This window comes from Pagrus major, chromosome 5 (assembly GCF_040436345.1).
Source record: "Pagrus major chromosome 5, Pma_NU_1.0".
Taxonomy (NCBI): domain Eukaryota; kingdom Metazoa; phylum Chordata; class Actinopteri; order Spariformes; family Sparidae; genus Pagrus; species Pagrus major.
Genome location: NC_133219.1, coordinates 38,280,048 through 38,307,855, shown reverse-complemented (window position 1 = coordinate 38,307,855; position 27,808 = coordinate 38,280,048). Strand labels below are relative to the sequence as shown.

Here is a 27,808-nt window from a genome sequence, read left to right as displayed (position 1 = left end):
GTCTCAAAGTCTGCGAGTTTTTGAACTGGTTTGCAGTTAAATGCCGGAAATAAGGTCAGTGGTTACCACAGGGTTAAGATGTTTTGTCCTACCACACAAAATACATCATTACATGTCCCATGATTTAATTATAAAACGCTAACTTGTCTTAAAAATGGCGGTGGCTAACAGGTGTTTAAACAGGACTACAGAGGTGGTCACGAACATGGAGACTCATTAGCAATTAATTCTGACTCTAACTTTACAACTTGTACATTTATTAATTTATAGAAAACATGTACAGTAATTGTGTGGTAAGACATTTAAGAGTGTTTTATTTTGTAGTAAATCAGTTAGCGTTAGCATTTTTGGACTTCCGGTTCCCTCAGCTCAAAGTCTACGGGTTTTTTTAATTGGTTTGCAGTTAAATGCCGGAAATAACGTCAGTCGTTACCACAGGCTAAATATATGTTGTCCTACGGCATAAAATACATCATTAAATGTCCCATAATTTAATAATAAGGCTCTTACCTGTCCTAAAAATGGCGGTTGCTAACAAGCGGCTAAATAGAGCGCCGAAGTCACGCCTCTTCCGGTGGATCCAATGGGACCATATTTGGGAAAAACTTTGTATGTTAGTGAATGAAGAGAGATGAATTACTTTTTGATCCCGCTTGAATTATTATGTTTGTCAATCTAAAAGATAATTTTCCAAGTCAAGCAAGTTGCAGTTTGTCATAAAACTAATGAAATATGAAACCGTGAAAATACGTAATTAATCATAAAGACGACACAGCCAAACGCTCACCAATACCTGTAACTTAAACATTGTAGATCTGCTCCTGTATATTAGCTAGCTCACAAAACTGATGAAGTACCCTTTCACATAACTGTATTTTGTCAGTATGGTCAGTTTTATTGTGATTTTCATCTTTTTTTAGGACCTTTTCTGTGCCAATTTGGCGGCCATGTTGGTGTTGATGACGTATATTGAGTAAGACGATGTGGTTCACTGAGCAAACAGCTAGCCTCAACAGCTGAGTTAATTAGGTAGGCCTAACTCTTCCAGTCCAGTAGGATTAGCTAATGATTGGTTAATTAAGAAAGGAGTGAGGAAAGATTTAGCAACAAAGGGGAAAATGAGACTTGTTAACTAATGAGCAGTCACTCATGAAGTAATGATTCGGTCCTCAGTAATGTGATGCATCGCTTTTCTTGAAGGGACATAAAAGTGGTAAGTAGTCCTACAATAAGAAAGAAGTAATGACAGACTACTTAGTACCTACTCAGGATAACATCACTACTTCGGGTGCCCACGAACAGTGACTAATGTTAATGTTATTGCCAGTATATGGCTCATTCGGTACTAATTACTAATTAGTAATGAATGAGTCCATTTCTTGATGGACTAATAGTAAACTTATTAGTAACTACTCCAAAAAGTTACTCATTAACTAATGGTTTACTGGCAGCTAGTTCGTCATTCAATCCTCATTTGTTCCCTATGAAGAACTACCCAAATTTTGTGTCCTGTATTGTAAAGTGTTGCCATCTTTTTTACACTTGCTGTGTTGCCTAAGCAAGTGTTTAATAGATGAAGGAAGGAGTTTAGTGCAACTCATCCGCTTCACATGGAGCTGGAAGCCTGTCTGGTGCTCTCAGTGCAGGGCACTTTGGTGATAGGAAATAAAAACTCCAAAGTCCCAAGTAAACTGCAGACCACAAACTTTAATTCAAAGACTAACGTTTTGATGCCAGAGTCATCTCAAACGTTTATGATGATGCATATGGCGTTGAAACATTAGTCCTTTAATAAAAGTTTGTGGTCTGTATCCGTGTGCCCGAGTTTACCTTGGACTTTGTTCCATGAGTTTTTTTTCCTGCGTGTGTTTCATGTTATTATTGCTTTGTTTCATCGTATTTATTGTCTTCCAAATACAGTACATATCCACAGTGGTGGAAAATGACCTGATCTGCTGAGATGCTGTATTGTTCGGCCTACTGTGCTGCAATTTTGTGGTAGACATCTCGCACTGTACTTGAGCGTCTCCATTTTATGCTGGCTTCATTCCACTCCAGAGAGACATAATGTGGGTTTTACTGTTATACTGTATATTAAAGTACCAGATATGAAAAGTTTTTAAAATTAGTTCCACCTTCAACTTTAAAGGCTTTCGGGCTGGTCCGTCAGAACTATAAAACCAATACTGATGCCTAAATACAGTTTGCTGGTGATATTCATGTGCTTTTACTTGATTTAATTATGAATGCAGTATGCAGATTAGTAGGCTATAACCCATATTATTTTCAGTATTCTTTGTTTTGGATATCTGTGTGTTTTGTTTTGTGTATTGTGTGTATGTAGTATTTAGTAAGTATGGTGTATTTTAAGACAAATTCAAAATAGATTCATTCAGATCTGTTAAATTGCTAAAAAAAGAAAAAAAAAAAGTGTAAAAGGGATTTAATTATAGCCGTTCGCATCTTTGGCAGATGTACACATGACTCCATATGTCACACTAGACTCAGCAGTTAGTCATGACTCATCCCCGCAGGCCATCAGCCGGGGCTTTTTTTTTTTTTTAAAGACATGCGGCTAACGTTTATTTTAAAGGTATTTTTCTCAGTTATGTATTTTTTAATAAAGAACTACGATCAAATTCTTCGCCGCAAGCTGGACCTGTTTTAGCTCTTTGATGTGTTTATGTGGATCATATGTTTCACAGAGGGAGGGTCAGGGTCATAAAGTAAAGGTGAAGATACAATTAGGATTTGGTCTAGATGAGTGTGAGCTGAGGTCAAAGGTTAAGGAATTAACATCCTCACACATACAGCAATATGTGTATGTGCGTACGAGCGGCGGATGAAGGGGTAGAGATGGAGTTAGGATGTTCGGGGCGGGGCATCGGTGATGAATGATTACAAACAAAGCCTCTTGAGCTGATAGAAATGAAGGCACAAAAGAAGTGGGTCACAAGCTGCTGGTCCACTGTCTTTAGCTCCAGGGGCCGTGGGGGCCACTCAGCGGAGACTCTAATGGGTGATTTCCTGAAAGCACATCAAAACAACACCGCAGGGCTCAACTGCTAAGCTGAATGAATTTAGCAGCCCACATTATCCTTATTAGTGTAATTCTGCTGATGTTGACTTGATGGCAAATAGAAGGAAAAACAACGACAGTGTTTGTGCTATAGAAATAATAACAATGAATTACAGCTTTATCAAACAGTTCAGTGAGAAGCTTTTACAATTATTATTACATTTTCTATTAAAAAACAATATTTATAGTTACAATGTTGGTTATAACACATCAGCTAAATATGATAAAAAAATATATATTTAATGTCAAAACATTATGGCACAGTGAGCACAGCAATTTGTAATGCTACATAATGTTTTTACATTTTTGTCATGGTAGGATAAAAAACTAATACTGTAAATAACATAATTTAATAATTTTATTAAAGATAAAACAAAACAAACTGACCTTTAAGGACAACGCAATTTCATACTGTTTTACTTTCTTTATATTTGGCGGACCCTGCCACCTTTCTAGCTTCAAACAGTGTCCTGGGACCTTATTTTGAGAACAGCTTGTTCATTCATTTATGGAAAAAATAAATATTTCTGAGTTTGTGTTATTACCTCATTGATATTGAATTTCTTCTCTGCACACTGCCCCTTTAAGACTACCACGTTGCCTTGCCTGTGTAAATGTGCCATTTACTGTACTGTACAAACTGACTCTCATTGCTTTTTATTATAGACTGTGGCTCCCTCTGTGGAAAAAAAATGATATTGCATTCACAATCCGTTAAATTATGGGTAAACAATCACAGCCTACTTACACTGCATAGATTTAAAGAGCTGCACAGATCAGATCTAAAAACTATTTTTGGGGTTGCTGTGTTATAAAACTCCTCAGTGTTATGCATGATTGCCAGTCACTATAAGTATAAGATTTGTTTTTGATAAATGGAGATTATGGTAAGGATTCATAAATAGAAATGTTATAGATGTCTACAGCTGTACAGTAGTAACTCACAGTTTACAGAGCTCCATGCATAGATAGCCTTCTGTCTGTGACCGATTGTTAATGACGTCAAAATCTTCTTTAGTAAATTTACGGGTGGCAACATCTCATGAAAATGAATAAGCAACTTTGAATTCCCTCAGTGAATCCAGCTCCTTTAATAGTGACAGTTTACAGCGAGCACCTAGAGCAGAGTCTTCCTAGTACTTAGTGTACTGTGCTTATGTAACATCGAGCCTTAGTCATACAGGCCTGACTCTGACTTTTTTTCAACTAATGCAAGGTTGTGCTGTCTGTTATGTAACAGAACCAGGCTCTTCAAACCTCTAGATTGCAGTATTTCTCTCTGATAGCCCCTAACCGCATACATACATGATAGATCAAACAAGATATGGAAATGTAGCTATATTAGTATTTAGCCAGTGGATGGCAGTGTTTTTACACTGGTACTTATTCTAGATGAGTTGTGAAGCTTGTGGCACCTGCTGAAGTGGCTGTCTGATCATTTAAGTTCCCCCCACCACCCCCCCGTTGACAGTTTCTGCCATTGTGGCACCATTTGGTACGTGCAGCTTTTCAAATTTTAACATGTACTTGTATTTTGCAGGAATTCAAAGTGACACATTCTTGAATAAACAGTATCGTGCTTACAATATGTTGAATTTCAGAATCTGAATTGATTCTGAAGTCGTTAATTACAGTATATTTCAGTGAAACCGTCCAGTGAAAACAGTTGATATTAACGGATATCTTGAAGTTGTGATTTACTGGCGGGTTGTATTTTCACAGTGGGCAAACTGATGTTACCAAGCAACAAGGTACTATATGTCTCTAAGGCCGATCCCAGCATAATCCTGAAGTAGAGATGGAAAATTACAACTGTTTTGATAGTTTAACTGTATTGTGACTTACCAGTGTTAAGGGTATTTAACGTGGCATGAGAAAACAAACAATTGTTTTTATCCGAGATCCCATTTATCATTACCATTGCATTAACTGAGGACGCACAGTTGTGTTGTTTGCCACAACAGGCTGTACTGTAGCTGTGAAGGTTTGAAAAACGTGTCAGGCTGACACATATAACACACTGCATTATGTAATGGCATAAGCTAAAAGTAGGTTATATTCATTAATCATTACACATTTATTCTCAAGCATATTCAAGAAAATGTCTCTCTGACTTCGAAGTTTCTCTGCCGCTCAGATACCAGGCTGATTAGGTGTCACTCGAGAGCCGGCCGGTTCAACTGGCGGTGTAGGGATGACATGTTGTTATGGGCTATCCCGGGAGTTAGCATCGGCCTGGTTCCCCTCGACAAGAAGCCTATGGGATTTTTTGGAATTGGATTTTGCAATATCGCTGAAAATAATCTCTGTGGCAAAATAATCTTTACAGATGAACACCACTTTTGTGAGTTTCGAAGCATAAATGAAATCGCTAGAGGTAAAAAGCTAATGTTAGGCTAAAAACAGACTACACTGTGGTCGCGTGACTTAAACGTCACCACCACTAAGCGTCTTACTTCACAATTACTGTACATGTTTTCTATAGTTTGATAAATGTACAAGTTGTAAAATTAGAGTCAGAATTAATTGCTTTAGAATTAATTGTTGTAGGACTACAAACTACACCACTCTATTAAATAAAACCTGAAAAAGCGCTCCTGTCATATGGAAGATCTGTGGTCCTGTGCTGTAAGCAGCAGCCAATCAAAAATGTGCATTGTTGATGACAAAAGACCGCCTTTTGTGCTCGGCGCTAGTGTCACAGATTTGTAGCTAGCAAGCAAGAGTTTCAGAAAACTGATGTGGCACAATGTCACTGTCACCGCTGAAGAAAGGAAACGTTAAGGCCGAAGATCAGAAATTCAACAGCAGCTGGACTCAGAAATATGTGGACATTGAAACTGCCGAGGGCAAGCCAGTGTGTTTGCTCTGCAATGTTTGCAAAGGATTACAACCTGCAGAGGCACTTCAACACAGCGCCTGTCCTTCTGTCTCCGGTGAGTGACAGCTTCTTAATAGGTGTATTAAAATCAATAAGTAGTAACTGTGACAGAGATTTCACTGTGATCCGGATGCAGTAAATTGATCAAAAGCAGGCCGGAATAACAACATCATGATGCCGCCTTGTAAAAATAAAAATAAAAATAAATTCATGCTTGGTCAGGTCTGTCGGCTTGACGACAAGCAAACAACTTTAAAAATGCTTGTTTCCTGGATGGAGTTCAGATCGATCAGGGCTATTCTGTGCTGAGACATATTTCCAGGACTTGCCAGGTAGTCTCACTTCCCCCCCATGTCAGCTCCATTGTTGTCCTGTCTCAGTATGAATAGACGTCTTACTAAGCAAAATACATGGCAAGAGCAATAAATCTGTAACTTTTGCAATCTTTTCGCTCATTTCTGTGTTTTGCTTTATAGTAAAGGCTGTTATGTAGCTCGGTAAGAGATGAAAAGACACAAAACTAGACCTAATGGTCAATGTTTTGATAATCTTAGCTACATGTTTTACTCATAAGGCTAAATGTATAAAAACCCCACCCATGTTCACGTGCTATTATAATGAAATCCAACTTTATATTAAGTCGTATAGTAAGTAGAAAATGACATCACCAATGTAGTGCCTTGATCTATTTATTTTTTATGTTCCTATTTCTTTTTTTAAATTATAATTTACCATATTTTATTGTCTCTGTATTAATGTTTTATGCATTAAGACATTTCTGGTTACTAAATAATGTCAAACTGTAAAAAAGCGAGGTAAGAGATGTCAGAATTGAACAAATTATACCAAACAGCTGACATGATGTGGTGTAAAATACATGTGTATTAAATATATGTTTTACTTTTGGGGCTGTATCACAGCTTTTGTTGCAAAAAAAAAATAACTACTTGATGTTATTACATAAAGAAAGCCTATTTATGTCCTTCTTTAATTCAGGATTGCACTAGTTTTTGCAATGTAGCAAAATAAAAGTTATAAAAATGAAGTGGCATGCTGTGTCAAGTGAAATATGTGCCCCCCGGGCTCTTAGCTTCCTGCAAATGTGGTTGAATAGCTCTGCTCCAGAGGCTTGTGACAGATACACTGTTTCTGAGGCAGGTGATGACCTCATCCTGTGTCTATATAGGGAAGTCTTTAATTGAGGGCTCTTCCTGGATATTTGTTTGTGCAGACACAGATTTCTCTTCAGAACAGATCAGCTTGTCCGCATGAAAGAAGCCTGATGCAACCGAGTGAAAAACTAGAATGGCAGTCAGTAGAGTGCATACCTCTGCCTAGTCACAACAATCCCCGATTGAATCCAATATTAAACTCGATAGCCTTGCATCACTCTAAATTTGAAACCACCCATAACTGCTTCACCAGATCTGGTATCCGCATCCAATTGTACTCACTCATAGATACCAGCCACCTAACTACGCCTGATTTCTTTCTACAAGATCCATGGATTATGCCCTGAGAAATTAGTGAAAATGTCGAAAAACACCCTGTCCCACAATGTTAAAGAAAAAGTGAAACCATTTATCCAAATCTCCGCCACAAGTTAATGGGTCTGATCTGCGCCGAGACCTGTCCTCCATCCAAGTTTCATAGAAATCTGTTCAGTAGTTTTTATGCGATCCTGCCGACAAACCAACCAACAAACGGACACAGGTGAAAACATAACCTCCTTGGCGGATGCGGACGCGCATGCTTTCATTGTTAATACACACATGAAAGTCTAATTAACAACCACTAAGAAGTATGAGTGAGTCCTGTCCTTGCTCTCTGTCTGCCACTGATTACTGTAACACTCATTGATTGTACAGTACTGTGCTTTCACCTTCTGAGCATTTTGTCCCTTCTGCTGAGCTGATGTAGTACTGCTTGCCAGGTTCGGTTCTGCCATCTGTTAGTGTGTGTAATCTGTCACTGTTTGTGTGTGTGTGTGTGTGTGTGTGTGTGTGTGTAGCTTGTAAGTCAGTATCACAGTGACGTGTCACTTGGCTAACGTTGGCATTAAAACAAGAAATTAGAGGTGAGGCTGAATTAGTGTGTCAGACACTTGGGACCTTGTTAGGTTGTGACATGACATCTACTGTAACACTGTTTACTGTGGTATGTTAATACTTCCATATGCTTCGTTACATCGTTATTCGTGTGCTGTTAAAGTGTAATCTGTATCAGTGTACTCTGTTACAGCGGCATTAAGAGATTGTTCTGATGCAGCGCACAGAGTCAAGGCTGGAGGGGTGTGAGTGACAGTTTGTTGCTGTGTATTATTATGATATATTGTTAGAAAGCTTGTATTAAAGGGACCCTGTGGAGTTCATGGCAGCTAGAAGCACTATTGATAAATCTGTTCACGTGTGCGCCCCCCGTTTTGTTTTTTAGTGTCATGCACAAGGACACATTAGCACGAGGCGGTACGTGTTTACATATTTAGTTTGAAGGTGTCACACGTTTATCACTAATTGACAGTTGGCGGCCGTAAAGACACACAGCAGTGCCCAGTGAAGGTGAGGAAGAGGAAGACTGTACGCTCGCCTGCAGGATATGACTGAAGTGTTTTCATGAGAAACACTGAATGTTAATATAAATGTGTTCGCAAGATAAGTCGGCAGGGAACATTCAAAGGGTAACTTCACCAATTTTACACATTAAAGGAGCACTATGTGATTTTTAGAGAAGAAATTCAAACTCTTTTTATATTTACAATATTAATGAGGTAATAATATGTAATAGAAATATAGAAAATATTTATTTTGAATAAACAAGCTGGTCCCCAGAACACTGTTTGACGCTAGAAAGGTGGCATATAAACAAAGAAAAACAGTATGAAATTGTGTTGTCCTTTAAGTCAGTTTGTTTACTCACTATGAAAACAAAAAGAGTTTGTTTATTTAGTTTGTTTAGACATTAAAACCACATAGTGCTCCTTTAAAGTGTGTTGACAGGTAAAGGGGCAGAACCACAGGAAGCTGCATGTGATCTCATAAATTGCCTGCAGTGATGCCACTCAGTGGCTTAGTTGCATTGTGGGTAATGTAGGCACCGGGTTTTGAAAAAGAGGAGGAGGGCTTGGAAAAATGGGTGATATTTCTGGTTCTCTATTGATTTTGATCACCTGTCCATCATGACTCCAGCAGTGTTACAGGAGTGCACTGTCACTGGAGGCAGTTTATCAGATGACATGCAGCTTCCTCAGGAGCCACAAAAGGCTTTATACTACTTTTTTACGTTTATTAGTATAAGCATTAGTAAAAATGTGTAAAATAGATGACGTTACCCTTTAAGTCTGAGTTGCATCCAGAAGCAAAAACAACACATTTGTAAACATACAATGAAAATGAAGGAAAAATATAAGTAGGAATTCAGACAGACGCAAAGGTTCATGACACGAGCCTTTATTGGAGAAAATGGTTATCATGACCTCTGCAAGAAGAATGATGGTGAATTTAAGAATCTTACATAAACAAACATTTAATATTTATAAGTATTGTTCTGCACTTTTGCTAAAAACCTTGAAGCAATTTACTTTTCAACACTTACTATTTATGAAACATTCTCCGTGCTAATTTTACTATACTGGCTTCTTTCCTCGAGCGACAACCTGCGTCTCTTCTTTTTTTAAAAAATGTTCTCGTTCTTGTTTACTTGCAGGCAAAAGCAGATCCTGACTGTCATAGCATCCTCGTCCTGCCAGTTTTTAAATTGCTTCTGTTCACTTGGAGCAGGTTTAGTACGGGGTCACTTGTGTTGAGTCACTAATGAGCCGCACAATTAAATGAATCTTCAGTAACTGACATGATCGTACAGTAGTTTGCAAGTATTGGGAGCTGACTGTTATCGCAGTGTGTCAAGCTGCATACATTAGTGTGATTAGTGACGGCTGCTGCAGTATGGGGAGAGGAAGGAAGAGTGGGGGGGGGGGGGGGGGGGGGGAGGATGAGGGAGAGCGATTGACAGAAAAGAGAGATGGGGGGGAGGCGGGTAAGAGTTTCCTCTCACTCTCTACAGTATGTGATCGCTGGTCTGCTGCATTACTCCACAATGCCATTTCTCAGTAGTCCTCCACTCCCTCCCTCTCTCCTCCGCTCTGTTTCTGTATTAGCAGTAATCTCCAGTCGCTCTCGCTGCCTCACAGCTCTCTGCCCTGCCACAGCACATCTCTCTCTCCCCTCGGCTCCACGCTCTCCCCAGTGAGGATGACATCCCCGAATTTGATGAACCAGCGAAGCTCTCATTCCGGCTGGTGGCTTCCGAGGGAGACCCCACATGAACGGGCTTACTGGACGAGGTGGTGCCGCGTCTAAGGAGCTTGGTTAAGAAAACATCAGCTGTAGCAGCCTCTGAGTAAGTGCGATACTGTTTTTACTTATCAAAGATAAGGAAGGGGGGTGAGGGTGAGGTGAGTTGTTTTTGCTTTACAGCTGTGAACTGCTACGGTGCATCGTTATTTTCTCCGTCTCAGCATGATGGAAGTATTACGTGACTGATTGATTGACTTGACACTACAGCTGAGGATTTATGGACTGATGTTGATAGCATGGGTTTCACCGATGCTTCTGCAGCAGCTGTATCTTGTCTATCAGGAATGAGCTCTATTCCTGGTCACGACACTGAAATGCTGTGTCTCTTGTTTGCCCATTCCTCTTCATTGCTGTGCTTACTGTAGCATACACTCATACAGATGGCTATCGCTCCCCTGGGGTGGCGTTCAAACTCTGCACTGTTTGTATATGGTCACAGTGACACCGCTGCACGCTTATATCACACCTCTGATCGATCTGCACCGAGGCCGAGGAAGTTTTGAGAGAAAGTTGATCCATCACGCAGGGTTTTGCCAAATGATCGCAACTAAGCGTCCAGTTGTCGAGGTGTCGTAGTAGTCGGGGGTTGTCAGATTCAGTCCAGAGAGAAAGATGAAATTACAAAGTGAGTCGGAAAAAGTATGACAAGATGAAGACTGTGGTTGGAGGAATGTATCTCTATGGTAACAGCAGGTTTTGCCAAGGGTAGAGGAGAGGTGAAGGGAGCGTGCTGCTTCTTTCTGGCGCCTATTCAGCTGGATCATAAATTACAGCACTGACAGGACTTCTCAGGACAAAACAGAATATTAATGAAGAGATTGTGGGAGAGGCGGAGAACAAATTATAGATGGAGAGATGGATCATCGCAGTATTATGTACAGCAACCAGATAATGTGATTCACGCTTTAACATACAGTGTATTCATTATGGTCAAAGGTTTGGCAGGAGGGACTGTGCAGACGCATCTGTTGGTGTTTACTTTAATTTGTGTTTACCTGTTTGTGGAGACAAACCAAATTGGTGGTGGCGGCACAGAGGAAAATGAGGGACACCTGCGCGTAGTCGAAACCAAAACCAACTCTCTGCAGAGCAAATCTGTCAATGCTAATGTGAGCGCTGATGAGAGGGAGAGAGAGAGCTCTTCCGTTGCATATCCTCAAGTGTCATTTTCCCAAAAGCCTCCTTCAGAAGCCCACACTGATCCTCTTTGTCATTTGGATTTGTGATATAATGACAGACTGGATTTTTGAAGTGCTTTCCCAAGTGCTCAGCGCACTTTTATGGATTGTGATGAACAGTCAACTCGGCCACCACAGATGGGTGATGCATCAGTGTCAGATCACTGAGGTGCAGGTTTGAAGCTTTGGCAGCCCGAGTGGCAGCGGTTATTAGTGCCACACTGAACCCACCTTGTTATGTAATCACCATCCGACAGCCTTGTCACTGGAAAATTTAGGGAAAATATCAGTCAATTATTTTGACTATTGCAATAATTTTAAAATGACAACTTATCTAGCTAATTATGTAACCACCAAGACCAGTTTTTAACTGTTTCAGGGTAGAATTTTCCTTTTAGCATCTCATCGAACAAACAACTATTTGTTTATTTTGGTCCTTTAACCATCAGGCCACATGCATAAAGCTCTCCAGAGCCACTTGCAGCACCTTCAGGCTGTATATATGTGTAAACTTTACACAATTTTCTTTTCTAACTACTCTAAAAATATGTTTCGAAAAACTCTCCAAATGTATTAAAATGCCTTCAGATGCTCTCATGCATGAATTGTGCCAACCGATGCAAATGCACCAGGCCTATTATGCACCTTGTAATATCAAGAACAGATTCAGTGGATGAGGCTGCATTTTACGGATTGGCCCGGGTTAATCTTCAAAGCTTGTGGTGTTTAGCAGGAAACTACGGAGCTGGAAAACCACATTTGAGTCAGAGAACTGCTGCAATTGCAGAAGCCTGAAGCCCTCAATCTTCCCTTGCATGACTGTGGTATTACTAATTTGTTGTTGTCATGACAATAGGCATAAAATGCCTCTTAGTTTATGTGGAGAGGGTGGACTGAAAGATCAAACCAGAGGGGAGTAGATGGGAGAAGGACTGCGAGCTTGTTTTTTAGAGAAGAATCTGTGCCACTACAGTGTTGCAACAGGTCTGTGATTCACCGCTGCCTACAGCCCATACAGTAGCACTGGCCCCTGGTCACCCTGCAGACTGAATGTAGAGCAACACCATGACTGGGATGCAACCTCTATCCACTCTCCTCCTCTTCAACAACTCTGACTCACAAGCCCAGCACACATTATTCAACCCACGAAAAAGAGCTCCTCGACTGAGTTAGAAGCCAGTGTTCCTCAGTGAATGTGACCGTTCTGTTGCTGATGAGCTCCCATGAACAAGTGGCGTTTGTGGAACATTTATGATTGCATGTACTGTAGTTGTGATGCTCGCACAGTCTGTGAAACCAAGCAGAAAATGTGGGATGGTTTTCTGGACTGGAACTGCTGCGAGGTGTCAATAACAAAAATATGGAATCGGCAAACACAGAGAGACCAGCTCACCGGTCGAACCGCCTTTCCTGCAGTTGTAATGAGCTTCTTAAAAGTATACCATAGTTATCAGTAATTGCTTTCAGGGAGCTAATTATTGCAGAGGAGGAGCCCAGCTGCACAGTCTGTTAGCTCAGCTCATTATGGGCGGTCAGCTAGCACTCGAGTCTAGAAGGAAGGCAGCCAGATCTGAGTCCCATCTGGTCCCTCATGCTAGGATGGCACGCTGCAAACCACCAAGTTAACCACTGGCTGCCTGTTGAGAAAGTTCTCCTCATTGTTAAGAAGTATACAACACTAAATCATGCGGCGTTGTTAGTGTCTCAGCACACATGGATGTATGGGGCTCATTAAGCAGGTTCAGAGCTCTGCAAGCTGCCAGGAGATGCGAAACAGGAGCAATTCCTGATTTTTCTGTGTCTCCTGGTTAAAAACACTTTGGGTGAAAGTCTTGAGGTAACAATGAGCATCAATGCAAACAAGACATATTAGCACCTCATCTAAATCAGACAGATTTACGGCAATATCTGCCACTGTGGTAACATGCTTACAGGCTGAGGGATCAGCAGGTGCCAGTGAAAGCTCACCTCAGCTGACGCTGTGCTCATGCCATCATCACTCATTTACAAGCCACCTGCTCCGGTCTCATGTCATGCCAACGAAACTGGAAGACCAGGCAGCGTTGTGATGCAGCTCCGACACATGCTGTGTTTGTGTGTTACCGAACAACATTCCCCACAAACGACCCCTCGAGGCATGAGGATAACGACAGTCACATTTCTTGGGGAAATATTAGTAAGCACCAGAGTCATCTGTCCAGACTCATAATGTCTGTTGTTTATCTGCAACGTCTGCATGGTTTTTGTTTTTTGTTAACTCCATGTAATCATCTGGGCAGTATCGTTAACATCCCGCTGGTCACAGACACAATAGAGCACACTCAAAAAATTGACAGGCAATATAAGTGACAGTTAAAACACATAGCAGTTCGCCACGGTCCACATGTTAGCTGAGCTCGAGCTGAGCATGTTACTGTAGGGAAGGAGTGGGAGGTGAGCCTCTGCTTTTAATAGACATTCTCCCTCTGTCGCTCATTCTTCTGCCTGCCTCTTGATCACAAAAGCTGCCAAATATATCCAGTGGTGGTAAAAGAGGCTGTTGTGCGAACACGAGCGGGCTATTTATAGTATCTGTTAAGCTCGAATATGAGTGCATGTTTGGTCAGCGCAGTATGAATCTCTTCTGGTGTTCTCACTAAAAATACCTTAACTGTGAACAATGTACATCTGCTAGTTATCCGTGTGATCGTGTTGGACACGTGGAGGTAGAAGTGTCACATTAATAGGTTACTAGGATTATGTGAGTTTCTTAATTCCTCGGTGATTGATTGCTGAATGCCATCCTTGATTTTGGAGCTAATAATAGGGGCTCATTTGCTTGATTAGCTATTTGTATAAACGTGAATATATCTAGTTTTGATTGCAATAATCACAACTGCAGTCGAATACTAAATGAATTAATGTATCTGAACATTTAGATGCATGAATTCAGTCAGCTTTGGCTCTTATGTTGAGTGTTAGAGATACATATGGAGGATAAATAATATCAGACTGACAAAAAATCTATACAGTGTGATTATAAAAGGTTAGTGTTTTACATAAGAGCATTGAGTCAGCCCTTCAGTGTTCGAGAGCTTGTGCATAAAGGCTGTTTACTGTCATGTGTTTCTCCCTCTATCTATCTCCCATCCTCTCTCTTCACGCTCTCCTCTCCTGCAGATCAGTGACTACATCCAACCAACATCTCTGGATAAGACCATCGTCTTTGGGAAGAATCTCATTAAAAACGACCAAAACAGCCAGAATTGCCGGACACATGTCACAGGTATTACTCTTCACATGGTAAGAGTTTGTTTCCAGAACGAGCTAAATCAGCCATCTGTTTGTCAGTTTGTCTTTACACTGTAGTAGTAGTAGTGTGTGTGTGTGTGTGTGTGTGTGTGTGTGTGTGTTTATGTATCTTGGTGTTCCACGTCATTCGTAACTATTTGTGAAAATGGAGCCGTCCTTCTGGGGCGAATCCTTGACAGATGTACAGAGTACATCTCTCTGCTGTTGAGCTCAGAATAACTTATGGCTCTTTTTAACACAATGGGTGAAATAACAAACAAAAGCAACCTAAAACTAATAAAAGAATATAAGTATATATAGTATTACGATCTTTCCCCTGTAATCGGAAACCTGTGAAAAGAGAGAACAGAGTTAATTGATATGTTAAACATGGTGTTGCACTGTTGTGGAGAGCATCCATCTTTCCTCCCTCTCCTCCCAGTGTGAAATAAACAGTCAATGGTGAGTTATTTTAACTTACCAACGTAGTGAAATGTCATAATGTATAAAGAACGTAAGGTACTTAGGTAACGCAGGAACATTCGTAATGTTTATTTCTAACCCTAACCAGTAGTTTTCTTGGCATAACCTGACCGTACGAAGAAGGTGGCAGGGTCCGCCACATATAAACACGGTAAAACAGTATGAAATTGTGTTAACAAGAGTTTGTTTATTTTGTTTTTCTTAAGGCATAAAATCAGTAAATGAATATCTTTCTCTTCAGATTAAAATTTCTTCCCAAAAACCTACATAGTGCTTCTTTAATGTCCGTTTTGTTAGGTGACCTCCATCAACAAACAGTCAGACGTGTGCGGTAAAGATAATCTTTTGGTGAATTTGCTCAGCTGGCTGGTAGTAAGATTCAAAACATTACATATTGACCTACTATTTTGTCTTGTAATAGTAATAAAATAGTGTAATATATAGTAGTAACAAAATACAGAAAGTAAAATGAGCATGTGGCTCAGTATCTTCCACACAGCAGCTTGCAGTGATGTGTGAAGCCACTTGCAAAACAGGGACGACTCCATTAAGATGTACAACAACAGCTAAACCTCTTCACCACCTCCATCCCTCCAGAAGACGTCATTTTAGATCCAAATATCTATTTTTGTTAGACTTCTGGAAAATGGTTTTGTTAACCATCCTGTGTTGTATTCAGACCACTATGCAACATCTTTTGATCTGTGTTGGAAATGACCAGATATTTTTAAAAAGTGCTGGATTCCAGTACAGTGTCGACCCACTGCTTTTTATGGCTCCAGCCCCCATGCTGTGGTGCCGTGGTGCCGTGTTGTTGTGAGCATGTGTCTGCACTCTGACTGTGTGTTTGTGTTGCTGTTCTGTGCTGTGTTTCTCTGGCCGTGCAGCAAGCCTCTGCTGTTTCTCTGGTTTCCAGTGCTCCTCGGGCCTTGTAATGCTGTAAAGGCACATCTAATTGTATCATCAATCGCTACCAATGACATGTGCCACCAAACAAGTCCAGCCTTGCACACTTGAACACACACACATTATAAATATATTGTTGTTTAGACAGTAAGAAGACGATATCCTTAACACAGTTACAGTCTCAAGGAACACTGTAACAAATGTATCCACTCAGATCCACGGGCCCCAGAGATTCATTAAGTGAGACTAAACTGTCAGAGTAAAGTGAGGTCCATGCTGTGCTGTTGTTTCCAGGTTGAGCAGGAAATCTCACTCGTCCAGAGGAAGATGTCTGACCTGGAGTCAGTGTTGCAGCAGAAGGATATAGAGTTGAAGGCCTCAGAGACCCAGAGGACCATCCTAGAGCAGGACCTGGCAACCTACATCACAGAATGCAGTGTGAGTAGGCCTACACTGTTACTACGGGGGACTTTGTAAGGGACAAAATGCAAGTCCTCATAACGTAGATCATTAAAGGGGCTCTATGTAACAATGTAACATAAGATGACGTGAAAAATGAGACTTTACAGTCTCTCTCGGTTGCCTGCAGGTCGGATTTTCTGCAACAGTCCAAATGATGTGCCTCGTCTCAGTGCCTCTTTCTGCTCCACTAACAGAGAGCAATGGTAGCTAACGTTCATTTAGAAATGGAGTCAGCTGACAAACTAACGACGAGTCCGTTTAAAATTTAAGCTGAAGTCTTGGCTTGAGGTTAGGTGAGGTTTAGGTCACTGGTTATGGTTGGAGTGAATGTAAGTCAATGTAATGTCCTCTGACGTGATGAAAACATGTCTGTATACATGCATGTTCATTAGGATTTGACTGCAATGAGTTGGATAAATTGATATAATTTGGGTGGACAAAACATTAGAAGTAGAATCCAGTTCAACAGCACAGCCTCCCATGTGACCACAAAACAGAATCAACACCTGTTTAAAACTGTTAAACAAAGGATCTTCACATTATATCCAATTATTGCAGAGCTGTTACTGATCATACTGTATGTATGTGTCGATTTCAGAGTCTAAAGCGCAGTTTGGAGCAGGCTCGTATGGAGGTGTCAAAGGAGGACGATAAAGCGCTGCAGCTTCTGCATGACATCCGGGAGCAGAGCAACAAGCTGCAAGAAATCAAGGAGCAGGTAGGACGGCAAACGTGGGTGTCATCTTGGTCGGTCAGTGGATTGAGATGTATTTTATTTACTCCTAATGTTGAGGGCTCAAAGTGAAAATCAGGGCGTGGCAAAGCAAACTGATCAACTAACTGACATAACAATCATTTTAGATTTAACTGTTGTACAACTCCTGAAACAGCGAGCAAATGAAATGATCTCTCTTCAGTGACAGAATTTTTTTCAAGTCACCCAGGCTGAGTGTGTGGGGTGTATGTGTTAATTAGCCAGGCACATGATGTTGGAATCTCTGCAGGGATGTAGTCAGTATAACAGTAAGCACCTACTGCACAGCATGTTTAAATACGCATCGTGTTGCAGCACCATATTTACGTGAATTATTGTGAACTTTCTTTAAAAATCCTTGAACTTGAGTATAGAACATCATCTATTGAAAAAGATTTGTTTGTTCACTATGTGCGAAGACTTACAAGAGATTCACTTCACAATACGTTAAAAAAAAAACAACTTTAAGGTCATTTAAAGTTAATTGGTTTATTTGCAAGAGAAAGCTTCTTCACACCAAGCTGGTGATACAATTTGTGTATCAAGTGACTGCTGGGTCAGCTCAGTGTGAATCTCTACGGACAAAGAAGCCAGAGGAGCTTTACCGTACACGCAGCCCTTTAATTACTGAAATGTAATGCGATGAGTGTGTGGCATGTGTGAGTATTTTTGCGTGTGTGTGTTCCTGCATGTGTGGCAGCACCTCATGACCGAGTGATGCCAGCTGTGACAATTAGGCTGTTACAAGACTGACAGATCAGGACAACAGAGACAGTATGAAGAATCATCTTTCTGGCATTATGCACCTTTTTTTTCCTGGGAAAAAAAAATAAAAAAAAAAGGTAACAGAAAAGCAACCTGTTTTCTCTCAGCCTACACTAGTGCTGGTTACCAAGCACTGAATACATTGTGCAATGGTTGCTATGGTGATGAGAGCGATATACCTACGAGTGAAGAGAGAGCCCTGATGCAGTGGGCAGGCTGTCGTGATGAGGTGCTGGGGCCTCAGCGGCTCGTACTGTTTGAGAAACAGAATATCTGACCATCACTTGATGCATCACCCCTGAAATTAGTGGTAATGTGTCACAGAGGAATGCAACTGAATATCACCTTGCATCTTAATAAACTCCCCTGGTGAGACAGTCTGCATTTTTTAAATCCAGAAAATGCAATTTAAGACCATCATTTAATAAAAGCTCAGTTGAAAAAAATGTCCATTTAGAAAAAAACAGCATCAAAGAAAGGGTTCATGCAGTTCAGAAGGACCTTGTAATTGAGCTGCTGATAATTGGCAGGAGAAGGCAGCTGAAGTAATCCAGGCTGAAGCCCCCACGCTGTTTCCCCTTTTAAGAATAATCAAACTGTGAGTTTTGTTCCCATCACATGTTGGAAGGTACAAACAGAAAGAAGGATTACAGCAGGCAAAAACTGTCAGTGTTGATAAAGGCAGTGATGGAAGAAGTACTGAGATATTTAACTAAAGTAAAAGTATCAATACTAAAAGTTCTGCATTAAGAATCTGCGTTAATAAAAGTACTGAAGTGGTGGCATCAGAATATACCAATTAATATGCACAATGGTTCATTTCAGGATGATATACGACATGTGATTTGTATGTTATTATGGTTATTTCCTGTTTTATTTTGAAGTTCTATCCTCATGTGTCTTCTTCCCACTTCCTCCCTTTGTCTGTTTTCCTGCCCTTTTTCTGTGATCACTTGTGTCCCATCAGTTTATCACCTCTTGTGTATTTAAGTCCCTTTGTCAGTTTGTCTGTTCTGTTTTGACCTTGTGTTCCTGTGTCTCCCTGTTCCATCTTCCTGATGGACGATCCGGCTGTTTTCATACCCGGGAAGTCGAGATTTTTGGCTTCAAAACGCCACTGAGCAGCTTTCAGAGAAATAAGCGAGGCTTCACCTCGAACACTGTGTACAGATTTAATGTAACGTCCTTGGTTTGTGTCCCCTTTGAGTAAACCCCACAGATTATTGATCACTTTAATGTTGCAGCTGATAAAGATGGGGCCATTTGAAGTACTTTAATTTAAGTTTAAGTATATTACATTATGATTTTATCTATTGATTTGTGTTTTGTATTAATAAGTAATTAGTACCTAATGATGTCAAATAAATGTAGTGAAGTAAAAAGTACAATATTTGCATCTGAGATGTAGTGGAGTACAAATAGAAAGTAGCATAAATTAGAAATACTCAAGTACAGCACTTGTTACTGTGCTTATTAGCAGTCCATAACTGGGTTTGGGCATGTGGCGATTGTTTTAAGACAAAAAAAGAAAAAATACCATCTCATCCTCTAAGGGTCCAGTATATATTTGAAATAAAATGTGTTCACAACCTGTTCTGAATGGCTTCATTCGGAGGAGGGTCAAAAAGCCTGCCTGCATCCCTCTGGCAGTCTGATCTTTCTCCTCTGTGTGTGGACTTTGCTGTCTTGATACAATAAATCGTACGAATGAGGATTAGGGCGCACACTGTCAGACCCTCCTCAAACACTTTAATGGTGTTTCACTCAGTTGTACACGTAAAAAAAGTGATGGAGCAGTTGTGGAAAAATGGAAAACAGAGAGCTTGACAGAAGCTTAAATTCTGCCTCCTTTTGTCTCCTGATTGTTTGTTTTGGAAAGTTTCAGAAATTGATGGACAAAGACCTCCCAGTTTGAAAAGAGGATTTCATACCCTGTCTAATTTAAGGCATACTGAGACCTTTGGGGATCCCTCGGGAGGAGGTGTTAGCTCCTTTTCCTCAGCAACATCGCTACGCTAACTTGTAATGTTGACATTTATGGTAGTTGAACCTGATAACATGTTCACAGCCTCAGAGAGTAAGGATAACTACAGACTTAGCTTGCCTGTGATATTTGTGGTGTGCGTTTCGAGCAAAGGGACTGTTGGATCTCTCAAATTAGTCTACTTTTCAGGATTGTCAATATTTTTAACAACACTACTTCGTTTAGCTCTGTAGTTCTTGTTTATAGCTGTGTGTAGCGTTCAGGGAAATAAAGGAGTGAAATTCCTTGTCAGTGCACAGCTGATTCTGAGTCAGGTATAAGCAAACCTTCTATGGATAAATTAGTCGAGTCTGTATCTTCATATTTAATTTATTTTGCTGCTCATGCATGTAATCTGGCTCCGTGTTCCCATTGGTGCCTCTCAGCAGGGTATTTACGCCGGCTAAATCCAGCATTTCATCTTGAAAAGCATCTGTCTCCCACGCTCTGTCATATGACTGCAGTGTTATCATTTTCATGCAGAAGCCATGCAGTGTTGGAACAACAAACAGTAGATATTGCAGATAGATTCATTTTTAGAGAAAAGCAAACTGTGCCGAAGCCACTGAAACCTGCAAACATATGCAAGGAAACTATTTCACCAAAGACATGAGAGCAAAGACCAACTATGGAAAACTGTTTCTGTTTGTTTCTGTTTGTCTGGTTGTATTAACACAATAAGGGTTAGACAGCGTGAGACTTTCACAGTTACGCTGTAAAAAGCCTGCAGTTATCTTCTAACGATAATTCAACATACAAAGAAGTCTGTAGCTTCTCTGTATCTGCAGAGACCCTGCCCTCTGCCTGTTCTTTATTATTTCCTCATCAGCTCCGGACGTTTCTGGGCGTCAGCGATTCTGGAGAAAGATAGTAGATTGTTGTGCCTCATTCCCAGGTCATCAAATACCAGTGCTTTGGGTTGGTGGCTCGCTGATTATCTGAATCACGCATTATTTTTATCTATGTTTGCCTCATCCCTGCCTTTGTTATCACATTGGCATTGTTCTTGGTGCATTAATCACTGTTGCTATGGCTGTTAAAGGTGCAATATGTAAGAATTTTAGTTTAAAACATTCAACAGTGTATAGAAAACAACAGTTTCGAGGCATCTATGTACTGTGTCGCAGAGATATCTGCTTAAGTTAGCATGCTAACCCGCTAGCCCTGTGCCTGCAAAACCCTCCGAAGCGCCTGCGCTAGTGGTGTAAACACAAAGACTCCCCAGCAGTCCGACTAGCTGCACGGTTAACTGTGCTAACAAGCTAACATCAGCTACAGTCGTGGATGTATAATACAAAACAGTTAGCAGCAGTTAGCGGTTACTCTGGTAATATGCTGTGTGTGTTTATAGGACTTGGGGAGTATGAAGCCTTTTGTGGCTCCAGAGGAGGCTGCATTCAATCTGATAAATTGCCTCCGATGATGTCGCTCGCTGTCTGAATGCATTGTGGGTAATGTAGGCACCTCAATTTGGAAAGGAAAAAGAATGCATGGAATAAAAAAGGCGATATCTCTGGTTCTGCTGTCTCAGTTCTGATCTAAACTGTCTATAATGAGTCCAACAGTGTTATAGAGGTGCACTGCTAGACCAGTGGGCTGCTTTCCACTGCATTACCTGCATTACCCACAATGCCACTGATTGACATCATTGGAGGCAATTTATCAGATTACATGCAGCTTCCTCTGGAGCAACAAAACCCTTTATATTTTTTTTCACATACGATGAAATTGTGCTAAAGAACTGAGTCAAAGCTGCGTGTCTGAGACAAATGTCAGCATCCTCATCAGTTGATGATTCATGTAGAAGACATGGAAATAAAGAAACAGAAATGTTCTTGTCTTGCAGTATAGAAATAGTCCTATAGTGTAGATAGATAAAGTGTGATCTGACTTCTTATTTCATTTGTATATAACACTGTTTGGCTGCTTATCTGACATGCTTTGCTCTTTTGTTTTTGTTTTGGAAAGACTAAAGAAACTCCACCCCTCCGATGTCTCAGGATGCTGAGTTTCGATTTTACTACAGCCCCATGCGGCGTGTGGGGTAACCAAAGCTTGACAGGCCTTTTATGCGTACTTACGGTTAGAGCTGATGATAAACACAGTAAACAGCCCCGAGATAGCGAATAGATGGATAATTACTGGTTTGAAGGTCTGTCATAGTCTCTAGGAAGTATTAAACGTGTAAAGCTGCAGAATGAAATGACACTATTGAGAGCGACTGCCCACTTTACAACATATGCTGTGAGTTTCCAATGTTTTCCTTTGATCTCTTGGGAGTGTCTTCAGTATGAGAAAAATAATCCAAGACGGCTGAATTCCAACACAAGTGACGCAAGTGTGTTTGCTTTATAATTCCCTGAATGAGATCACCTGAATGAGCCAAGGACAAGAAAACCAATCGTCCAACAGATCCCTGTAATGAAAGAATACTGTGATTCATTGAGCCTTTAACGTCATATTGATGAAAGCTGTGTTCCCTTGTCTTTAATATCCTAATACTGAGTGACTCTTTCGTCAAAGAATTACTGAAATGTAATGATTTTTTAGCTTTTTATTGAGGTGGGAAGTCACGATAGGTGGTTCCCAAGAGATTCGGTCAGTTCTCATTGATGGGAGCTGTCAACCTGCTCTTGTGGAGCCAGAATGATCAGTGAGGCGTAGACACACAGGTGCTGTTATACCGTGCACAGCCACCTCACCTCTGCTATTTCTTAAACATCAGAGTTCCCTACATTGGCTGACTGTTCAGGGAGGCTGTGTCTTTACTCAAAGATCCACAGGTTACATATCTAACCTCCCGGTCCTCCTCAGCGTAAATTATTTGAGCTTTGTTTTCACCGTGTCTGATGCTGTCGGCTTCGCTTCGTCTAATGTGTGTCGGTGGAGCGTCAGGCTCCCTGGGTGCAGGAGGATGTTGCTTTTTATTAGGCTGACAGACAGGCCGATGTTCCCTGTAAGCTGATGAGGAGGTTGAAATTAGATCTCTTAGGCCGTGACTAATTGCAATTAAACAGACATGTGCATTAAGTGACTCTGACTGATCAAAATCTTCCGTCCGCGTTACTTCTCTCTGTTCATTGACTGATGTGGTTATACTTGCAGCCATATTTGAGGTATCTCTGTACTCATAATACTACCAAAAACAAGCTTGGTTAAAGGGAAACTCAATTTTAACGCCCATTTTAAAGATTAGAGTACTACTGGAGCTGATAGTTGATTTTAAAAAGACGGAGGCAAAGACACACACTCCTGTCTACATCAGTGGAGCTGAGGTGGAGCATTACCATCACTGAGAATCTATCTTGGTCATCACACATCATCACCCTGCCTACAGAAACTTAGGAAGGTTAAACTCCAGAGCGAGATTCTGATCAACTTTTACAGATGAGTAATAGAAAGCATCCTGACTGGAAACATCGCAAACTGGCATGGTTCATCACGGCCCAGGACAGGAAGGCTCCACAGGGGGTGATAAAACCGCCCAGAACATCACTGGTACCATCTACAGAGCATCAGTGATATCAGTGAAGTGAGTCCAAAAGATACAGAAGTATCTGCTGCTGTACAACCAGACTACACAGCAGCTTCACTCCCCAGGCTGTGAGACTCCTCCTCTTCATCATCAACACTTCATTGTCTACAAAAGATGTAGCCGGACTCGAAACCTTAAACCCTTGTTTAAAAAAATGACATTAAATATGCCTTGTACCTTTTTATACGTGGGGAAAAAAAGTAGTATAAAGCCTTTAGTGGCTCCAGAGGAAACCGCATGTCATCTGATAAATTACCTCTAAGTAAAACGCTTTAAGTGTTTTTCCTCCTCTCTGTCTGACTAACATCACTGGAGGCAGTTTATCAGATTACATGCAGCTTCCTCTAGAGACACAAACTGCTTCACGCTGCTTTTTCCCCCCCACATATGCAGTAGTAATCCTCCAGACCTGTAAACACACTATAATGTGTAAAATTGATGGAGTTACCCTTTAATTTGCCTCCACTATGTTGAACCATTTAAGTTGAACGTGCTGCTCTTCCAGTAGCTTATCTAAAATACATCTCTTATGAATGAGTTTGTTCTTATAAATAATGCAGTGGCCTCCAACCAGAACATTTTCTTCAAATAGGCCAATTTGTCCTTAAATTTGCTGCACTGGTAGAAGGGCAACCTTTAATGGCAGATATAGACAAGTATATTCAGAGTAACTGGATAAAGGGCTTACAAGTAGCCAGATTTTGAAAAAGACGGTCTCCTTTTCCAGGAACTGTCTGGCAGAGGTTTGTGCTCTATTAAGTGGAATTTACTTTCGTCATACTGGAAAATTTCCTTTGTTAATGTTATTGCTCCTTTTGTGTGTAGAGATCTCCTCTCTCCTCTCCTCTCTTATCCAGGGGCTTTCTGTGGTCTTTGTGCAGGAATATCATGCCCAGCTGGAGGAGATGCGGGTGTCCATCAGACAGCTGGAGGAGGACCTGTCGGCCGCTCGGCGCCGCAGCGACCTGTACGAGTCCGAGCTGAAGGAGTCTCGGCAGAGCAGCGAGGAGCTGAAGAGGAAGGCTGCCGACTACCAGCATCGGATGCAGAAGGTCTACACTGTAACTAAAGGGGGTTAATGATCCTGAGAGGAGTTCTGGTTTCTTTGACACATACTCTACTTATTCTGAATCACAGTATTGCTCAGCGTAATAGGATTCTGTTAACTCGCTTGTAGTCATTATGAGATTTCTACCGTACTGTCTGCTTGCCGTGATCATAACCAGGAGGGGATCTCAGACTTTTTCTATATCCTCACAGGCCAAAGAGCAAGGCAAAGCAGAAACAGATGACCAGATCACCAAGTTGGAGAAGGTAGCTTATGAAGTTCATTGATGTGATTAGTGAGGACGGCAACAGTATGTCTGGACAAGGACTTCAACAAAGGATAATGAGCTTAAATATCGATCTTAACACATCATTATGACTGTATCTTTCTGTTTTAGACCAATGCTGAGCAGCAGATGAAGATCCAGGACCTTCAAGAAAAGCTTGGCAAGGTAGAGAATTTCTGCTGCGAAGATTAATGAATAATTTATACGAGCTTGTGCTTTCAAATGAAAGAGATGTAACAGCATTTTACACTTTGAGATGATTGTATAAACTCCGTCTCTACCCTGACCTCCTTCTCTCTCTCGCTCTCTCTCTCTCTCTCTCGCTGCGCTCTACAGTCACATTTGGTCTCCGGCCCCGAGAACAATTAAGCTGTCTTTTAAAAACCAGAGTTACTGCTTAATTATCAGCAATCAAACAGCTTTGCCTCATTAGTAAAGATAATTTCATTCTAATTGTCTTTTCCCCAGAAATGAATATTTAAAAGTACCATCCGTTCGGCTGAGAGCATTATGAGTTGTGGCACTGATATCCAAAAGGCTGACTGAGCCCACATTTGAAAATCGGTGTACTTCTGACTCAGTGCGAACACGTTTATGAAATAATCAGTAGGGTAGGACTTAAAATAACTCCATGCAGTTTGGTAGAGGAGTTCATATTAGTGTTATACAGACGTTTGTTTGCTGGTAGACACTGAAGTTTGCAAAAGGATGTCAGTCAGTCCTTATACGCATTAACTTTACGGGCCTGATTTAAAACCAGGAAATGTAGATGAGCCAGACATTCTCAGCAACAGTTTTCAATGTCAGTTTTATGTTTGGGGTGCCTGCATGTGACTGTTTTGAACTGCGTCACGAGGATAAAAACGTTGATTAGTGAAAAGTACCTGATCTGTACATCCTGCCCCACCAATACTGCGCTCAAACGGGACGAAGAAGGAGGCGTGATGGCTCACTCATTAGCTACTTTATTATCAACTCCAGGAAAAACAGTGTTTGTAATTCAGAATATTTAAAAAATCAGTTCTTAACATCTTCTGAATACAGAAGGCTGATGAGCCAAATGATGTGCGTGTGTGTTGACTTATAAACATTACATCAATAAGCAAACACCGCTCAAAATTAGTGAGGGATATTTTAGTGTTTCACTTGGTTGTTTATTCTGTGAAGTATCTGAATTTTTTTTTGTGTTTTGTCATCCCAATTTCCCTAACTCATTTTGAGTATATATGTGTGAATTATACATGGACATATAAACTATATACTGTACGTAGAATAAAGAGAAGATGACGGTTGCTCGATTAAACACAATGGTGGTGACAAGTTGTGTCGGGTGCTTTTGGAAAACGGGAGAAAAAGGTGATTTTAAAAAGCAATCCAGCCAAAAAAGAAAATATCAGGAGACGAGGAAGGAAAAGCCTTTATTGTAGTGGCTAAATCATTAAATGGGTAATAATTATAAAAGCCCTGACGGTCGACACATTTCCTTTTATTGATTTAGCCACCACATTTCCTTCCTTGTCTCCTGATACTTAAGTAGTTTACATTATTTGTCATATATCAGACTGATGTATGCTGGGTCACACAGAGCTTTCTTCTGGGCTGGATGTGTAATAAACATCTTTTATTGATGGAGTTATTAATCATTCTATGATGGCATGTAGTGTCGGAGTTTGGACATGAGATTTTGTAAAGTTGACCCGGTCAGTATAGACTTTGTATTACATTTAATTTTGTGTGAATAATATTTACTCCTTGAATGATATTTTCCTTTTCCTCCTAGTCGTTGAAGGCCAGTTCTGAGGCTACGGACCATCTTCAGAGTATGAGAGTGGCCAAAGACCGTCTGGAGCGAGACCTGGAGCGGCTACAGAACAAGGAAGACTCCAGTGACAGCCTGCGTCGACGCCTCCGTGAGACTGAGGTACAAACACACCTCTGGTATCACACACTCACACACTCACACTCAGTAAACATGTTCTGGCCTCCTGCCTGTTTTCTTCTCCTTTTTTCTGTGTAACATGTCATTTGTTACTTTGCAACATTATGAACCTCTTTGTTTAAAGTGTTGCATAAATAAATCTGGCTGTGCTATCTGCTAAGCACAAAGAGCCCATATGCTCTCTCTCTTGTGAACATGTTGTCTTTGCACCTTCTGAGGAACACTTGTGCCGTGATGGCATGATAGCATGTCAGATAGCCTGAATGTTTGACACAGTTGGTCATAATTTGACAGCTTGTTTTCACATGATTTTTGTATTTTCTGATTGTGTGTAAGGCACACAGGATAAATATATAGATATTTGATATATCTCATATCACAGCAGTTTGTTTTTTGTACAAATATCATAATAAGTGCTGTTGTGTTCATTGTTAAGAGAAAGGCAGTTATTGTTACTGGTGTTATGACGCTAATCAGTCTGCATGTGACATTTTACTAATTTATTCTCGAGTGGCTCCACAGTGCCTCGGCCTCCTGCTTCTGCTATAATGTTGACAAACTGTTGTTGTACACAGTTTTCTTGCAGGCCTAATTCACCGGCTGAATTGTGAATGCCTTGACATCTAAATTTAACAAAAAGCAAACATCCGTATCTGTGTAAAGACCTTTTAATAACAGTGCAATTTTTTATTTTGCTGCACTAAGTAATTTACCATTTTTATTAGGTTTGTGCCAAAAATAAACCTTTTGTTTTGCTTGCACTTATCCTTTAATGTGATTATGAACAAGTGAGTAGTTTTCAATTAGCAGGGACGTCTGTATCTGTTTTAAAAGCCTTTATTCGTAA

General features: G+C 40.7%; 1 protein-coding gene across 1 annotated transcript in view; it reads left to right on the top strand.

Annotated features, from left to right (window-relative positions):
- Positions 1 to 11,635: 11,635 nt before the first annotated feature.
- The window catches only part of citb (citron rho-interacting serine/threonine kinase b), a 56,635-nt gene continuing 40,462 nt past the window's right edge, over positions 11,636 to 27,808 (top strand). Inside the window, exons 1-8 of the mRNA XM_073465791.1 lie at positions 11,636 to 11,665; positions 14,650 to 14,772; positions 16,444 to 16,587; positions 17,210 to 17,329; positions 24,570 to 24,740; positions 24,949 to 25,002; positions 25,134 to 25,187; positions 26,803 to 26,943. Coding sequence (XP_073321892.1) covers positions 11,636 to 11,665; positions 14,650 to 14,772; positions 16,444 to 16,587; positions 17,210 to 17,329; positions 24,570 to 24,740; positions 24,949 to 25,002; positions 25,134 to 25,187; positions 26,803 to 26,943 — 837 coding nt within the window. The remainder of the gene's footprint in view (positions 11,666 to 14,649; positions 14,773 to 16,443; positions 16,588 to 17,209; positions 17,330 to 24,569; positions 24,741 to 24,948; positions 25,003 to 25,133; positions 25,188 to 26,802; positions 26,944 to 27,808) is intronic.